General features: G+C 55.3%; 1 protein-coding gene across 2 annotated transcripts in view; it reads left to right on the top strand.

The window, feature by feature from the left end:
- The first annotated feature begins 948 nt into the window (after window positions 1-948).
- Window positions 949-6,000, top strand: part of ANKLE1 (ankyrin repeat and LEM domain containing 1) — a 79,112-nt gene continuing 74,060 nt past the window's right edge. For both annotated transcript variants that reach the window (XM_075352503.1, XM_075352504.1), the window contains exon 1: window positions 949-1,215. In XM_075352503.1, the coding sequence (XP_075208618.1) occupies window positions 1,163-1,215 (53 nt within the window). In that variant the 5' untranslated portion in view covers window positions 949-1,162. The remainder of the gene's footprint in view (window positions 1,216-6,000) is intronic.

Raw genomic sequence — 6,000 nt, 5'->3', positions numbered from 1 at the left:
GTGATGTATATGATTTACCAATCTTATCACAGAGTTGACTGCTGCAGACTCAGACAAAAATGAAAAGGCAGTTGTGAGAAGAAACATGATCACACCAAAGAGAAGCCGCTCCGGGCGCCACAGTAGGGGTGAGTTCATTGTTTCACCAAATATAGCAGGGTCATTTTCACATTGATAATTTTGTGCGGCCCCCGAAGGTTGGTAGAAATTTCCAAATGGCCCCCAGCAGAAAAAAGGTTCCCCAGCCCTGCTGTAAGGGGTCACAAGTCTGCAGTCACATAGATAAGCCTTTAATTATAGAAATTCATAGCCATGGGGCACAGGACGCTCCATTGTGCACCTAGGACAGGTCTGGACATGTATATCTGTGCATTACTGAGGGTAGAAGAAGCTTTTATATAGCCACACGCTGCAGGGAGCGCGGTCTGTTCTCATGAGATAACTCCTCTTATAAGAAGGGAAGCGATTAGTGCACTACGCCGCCAAGGGGGAAAAAGACCGAGAGCCGAGGAGGAGCAACCCAGGAGGCCGGGCCGGGGAGGAGCGGGGGCCGGGAGGAGCAACCCAGGAGGCCGGGCCGGGGAGGAGCGGGGGCCGGGAGGAGCAACCCAGGAGGCCGGGCCGGGGAGGAGCGGGAGCCCGGGCCGGGGAGGAGCAACGCAGGAGGCAGGGCCGGGAAGGAGCCGGAGGCCGGGCCGGGGAGGAGCAACGCAGGAGGCCGGGCCGGGAAGGAGCCGGAGGCCGAGAGGAGCAACCCAGGAAGCCGGGCCGGGGAGAAGCAACGCAGGAGGCCGGGCCGGGGAGAAGCAACGCAGGAGGCAGGGCCGGGGAGGAGCTGGAGGCCGAGAGGAGCAACCCAGGAGGCCGGGGGTCGGGAGGAACAGCGCCGGAGGCCGGGCCGGGGAGGAGCCGGGCTGGGCGGGGCGGAGTCAGCTGTAGTGGGAGAATACAGCACGGAAAGGAGGGAAGGTTGGATTTGAACCTGCTGCACTGTATGGGCTCAGCACGGGGAGAGCGCCGCGCCTGCCATAGTGTGTACATGTATCACCGCCCGAGTAGGAAGTCGTCCGATCACACCCGAGTGTCATGGAGCCGCGGCTGCCCCTCTGCCCGAACCTTGAGCCCGTCTGATTCCCGCCATTCTGCCTGAGTCCCCGTCAGGATGGAGGATTTGGCCCAAAAGCTGTGTGAGGCGGTGGAGAATGAAGAAGCCAAGTGAGTGCAGTACTATAAATATATATATATGTATATAATGTGTGTGTAAATTAGAGGATTATTAGCGTAAACAACTGTGATTTCCTATATGTGGTGTGTGTGTATATATATATAATCTCTCAGTGTATAGACCTGTGATTTCCTATATGTGGTGTGTGTACATATATATATATATATATATATATATATATATATATATAATCTCTCAGTGTATAGACCTGTGATTTCCTTTGTGTACTGTATCTTTTTTAGTGTATATACATCTGCGGATTTCTCATAGTAACTAGTGACACTGTGCCATGGAGAGCTACATATTGAAGCCGTTGATTGTGACTCCACTATTCTTTTTCCTCTTTGTAAGGCCCGTTTCACGCGTCAGTGAAAAACACAGACGTTTTTCACTGGCGTGTAGAACACGCACATGTCCCTGCGTGTGCCGAAAATCACGGCACACGTGGGTTGTCTAAGTGCAATCCGGGCTCCGTTCTCCGTGGCCCGTGATTGCACTTAGAAATCAACTCACCCGCTCCCGCTGTCCATGGTGCTGAATCCTCCTGCGACGCAGCATCTGGCCGGCGGTGACCCCCGCAGCAGCTGCTTCCGGGTTGGCTGTGTCGCGCATAATGAATATGCGCGACAGTAATCAGCCGGCACAGAAGCAGCAGGCTGCACGGGCTGCAGAGGACATCGCTGGACGCCGGGTGAGTTAAAATGTTTATTATTTTAAAAGCACGTTTTTTTCTGGCACGTGTTTCATGGACCACACCACTGCGTGGTCCGTGGGACATCAGTGATGCCAGAAAAAAATGGACATGTCTCCGTGCAGCAATCACGCACACGCGGGTACGCTGCACGGAGACACGTGCAGTGAAAAATCACTAACGTGTGAGCAGACCCATTCATTATAATGGGTCTGCGTATGTCAGTGATTCTGGTACGATTAAAAAAAAGCACAAACGTACCAGAATCACTGACGTGTGAAAGGGGCCTAAGGCGGTCCAAATACAGAGCGGACCTGAGTTTGCCCACCCAAGCTCAGTGGTCTCTGATACCTATGAGGCGTTTGGGTCAGTAGCCAGTGTGGATATTCCTGCCTCCACTCGGACATGTGAAGCCAGACTTAGGGGTACTTTGCACGCTGCGACATCGCTAGCCGATTGCTGCGATGCCGAGCGCGATAGTCACTGCCCCCGTCGCAGCTGCCATATCTTGTGATTGCTGCCGTAGCGAACATTATCGTTACGGCAGCTTCACATGCACTCACCTGCCCTGCGGCGTTGCTCTGACCGGCAAACCGCCTCCTTCCAAAGGGGGCGGGTCGTGCGGCGTCACAGCGACGTCACACGGTAGGCGGCCAATAGAAACAGAGGGCGGAGATGAGCAGGACGTAAACATCCCGCCCACCGTCTTCCTTCCTCATTGCAGCCGGGACGCATGTAAGGAGATGCTCCTCGCTCCTGCGGCTTCACACACAGCGATGTGTGCTGCCGCAGGAACGAGGAACAACATCGTAACATCGTCCTTCCGAAATTATGGAAATGACCGACACTACACCGATGATACGATTTCGACGCTTTTGCGCTCGTTAATCGTATCAAAAACGATTTACACACTACGATGTCGACAGCGACGCCGGAAGTGCCTCACTTTCGATTTGATCCCACCGACATCGCACCTGCGATGTCGTAGTGTGCAAAGTACCCCTTAGGGTACTTTCACACTTGCGTTCAGCGCATTCCGACGCTATGGAGAATAGCGCAGTCCGGTAACGCACTGCGCTATTCTCCATACACTTGTATTGGCGACGCACTGTGACGCAAGTGTCTGCGTAGCATCCGCTGGCCGCCGCTGAGTCGTTATTTTGACGCAGCGCCGAGCTGATGGAACGCTGCTTGTAGCATTTTTTGTGTCATTAAAACAACGCACCTTGACGGATTCCGTTAGAATCAGCCAAGGTATCTAATGATTGTCTATGGTGGCGGATTCCGTCACGGTCTACTGAGCATGCTCAGCATGTCCAGCAGAACGATCTAAATAGTTTAAAATTACTCCTGGTCTCTCTTTCCCTCTCTGTAGGTCGGTCTCTCCCTCTCACCCCCTCTCTCATACTCACAGATCACGGGCACGGCGCTGCACGGCTGTCACACTGCTCTGGCGGCTTCTCTTTTGAAAATGCCGGCCGCTCATTATTCCATCTCATATTCCCTGCTTCCCCGCCCACCGGTGCCTATGATTGGTTGCAGTCAGACGCGCCCCCACACTGAGTGACAGCTGTCTCACTGCAACCAATCAGAGCCGCCGATGGGCGGGTCTATATCGTGCAGTACAATAAATAAATAATTTTAAAAAATGGCATGCGGTCCCCCCCCCCAATTTTTTATACCAGCGAAGGTAAAGCTACATGGCTGAAGGATGGTATTCTTAGGAAGGGGAGCCCCACGTTATGGGGAGCCCCCCAGCCTCAAAATATCAGTCAGCAGCCACCCAGAATTGCCGCATCCGTTAGATGGGGGCGGTAGTGCCGGGGTGTGTGCGGTGATAATGGGGGCGGTAGTGTGGGGTGACGGTGGAGGCGGTAGTGTGGGGTGACGATGGGGGCGGTAGTGCCGGGGTGTGTGCAGTGCCGAGGGGGGCGGTAGTGCGGCGTGTGTGCAGTGCCGAGGGGGGCGGTAGTGCGGCGGTGTGTGCGGTGACGATGGGGGCGGCAGTGCCGGGGTGTGTGCGGTGACGATGGGGGCGGCAGTGCCGGGGTGTGTGCGGTGACGATGGGGCGGCATTGCCGGGGTGTGTGCGGTGACGATGGGGGCGGCAGTGCCGGGGTGTGTGCGGTGACGATGGGGGCGGCAGTGCCGGGGTGTGTGCGGTGACGATGGGGGCGGCAGTGCCGGGGTGTGGGCGGTGACGATGGGGGCGGCAGTGCCGGGGTGTGGGCGGTGACGATGGGGGCGGCAGTGCCGGGGTGTGTGCGGTGACGATGGGGGCGGCAGTGCCGGGGTGTGTGCGGTGACGATGGGGGCGGCAGTGCCGGGGTGTGTGCGGTGACGATGGGGGCGGCAGTGCCGGGGTGACGATGGGGGCGGTAGTGCCGGGGTGTGTGCAGTGCCGAGGGGGGCATTAGTGCGGCGGTGTGTGCGGTGACGATGGGGGCGGCAGTGCCGGGGTGTGTGCGGTGACGATGGGGGCGGGAGTGCCGGGGTGTGTGCGGTGACGATGGGGTCGGGAGTGCCGGGGTGTGTGCGGTGATGATGGGGGCGGTAGTGTGGGGGTGACGGTGGGGGGCGGTAGTGTGGGGTGACGATGGGGGCGGTAGTGCCGGGGTGTGTGCGGTGACGATGGGGGCGGCAGTGCCGGGGTGTGTGCGGTGACGATGGGGGCGGCAGTGCCGGGGTGTGTGCGGTGACGATGGGGGCGGCAGTGCCGGGGTGTGTGCGGTGTGCGGTACCCGATCACCAGGGAGAGGTAAGTGATTCCTCTCCTTGTCTCCTGAATGCGGCGATCGCACGAATCGCAGTATTTAGAGGGTTAAACTGCCAGGAGCGGCACGGGCAGAACCTGCAGCGATTTGCGGGGGTACAGCGCCTGAACCCCTGCGATCGCAATGACAAAAAAAGCACAAAAAGATGGAGGAAAATGCATATTGAAAAATGTGCAAGCGCAATAAAAAATGCTCATTTTTTTGCTGCGTTTTTCCTGCCAAAATATGCTTTATTTGCAGAAATGAAGCACACAAAAAAATCAACATGCGTGGGCACATAGCCATAATCTTGTAGATATAGAGTAGTGGTGATTGAGCAATAAAATGCTCAAGTACTTGACTCGAGCTGGTCAGACGCTCGGATGGGTATGACTCAAGTACCGAGTATAATGTAAGTCAATGGGGAAGCTCAACCATCTTTCCAGGGGGGAAGAGGGGTCGGGGGAACTAAATAAATATTTATAAAACAGCGTGAGCGTTGCCCTATTTTTGATAACCAGCCAATGTAAAGCAGACCATTGGGGGCTGGTATTATCAGGCTGGGAAGGGCCATGGATATATGTGCCAATTCTGGAATTTTCCCCGCCTCTTCCAGATCTCCTTGGCGCGCTGGCATGCAGGGTAATATTTCCGGGGTTGATGTCAGCTGTGAATTGTCTGCTGGCATCAAGCCTGGGGGTTAAGCCTGCTTTACACGCTGCAATTAGTTGTACAATCGCATTTGCGATGTGACACGCCCAGGTTGCATACGGGATCTTATGAGATTGCACGTAGGTCGTTCATTTGCTGTCACACGAGCGTTAGTAGTCTATGTTAAATTGATCAATTTTGTGTGCGATCCTTTAGATCATGTGTTCTGTGATGTATGCATTGGGCACCTTTTTTTTTTATTTTGTATTTATTGACTTGACAAGCGTGTGTAATGTGTAGGGATGCGTTTTTACTATGTCATCTGCCATTCAGCTCTGCTACATGGCCGCTGACAGCAGACACAGACAGCCATGTAGCAGCGGTGAATGGTAGTTGACAGCAGACACAGACAGAGCCGCACTGTCAGAATGAACTCGGGTGAACTTCACCCGACTTCATTGTCAGGCTGCAGCTCTGTCTGTGTCGCATCCTGATTAGCGGTCACCTATGAAGGGCTCACCGGTGACCGCTAAACTCCTGAGTAACTGAATTGAGCAGCCCTCTCTCATACTCACCGATCCTCGATCCCCGGCGCGGCGCTGCATGGCATTCACACTGCTCCGGCGGCTTTTACTATTTTGAAAAAGCCGGCCGCCCATTAAACAATCTCGTATTCCCTG

The sequence above is a fragment of the Anomaloglossus baeobatrachus genome, chromosome 1, assembly GCF_048569485.1.
Source record: "Anomaloglossus baeobatrachus isolate aAnoBae1 chromosome 1, aAnoBae1.hap1, whole genome shotgun sequence".
NCBI classification, from domain to species: domain Eukaryota; kingdom Metazoa; phylum Chordata; class Amphibia; order Anura; family Aromobatidae; genus Anomaloglossus; species Anomaloglossus baeobatrachus.
Note: the sequence above shows the minus strand (reverse complement) of the source record. Positions and strands in the feature narration are given on the sequence as shown.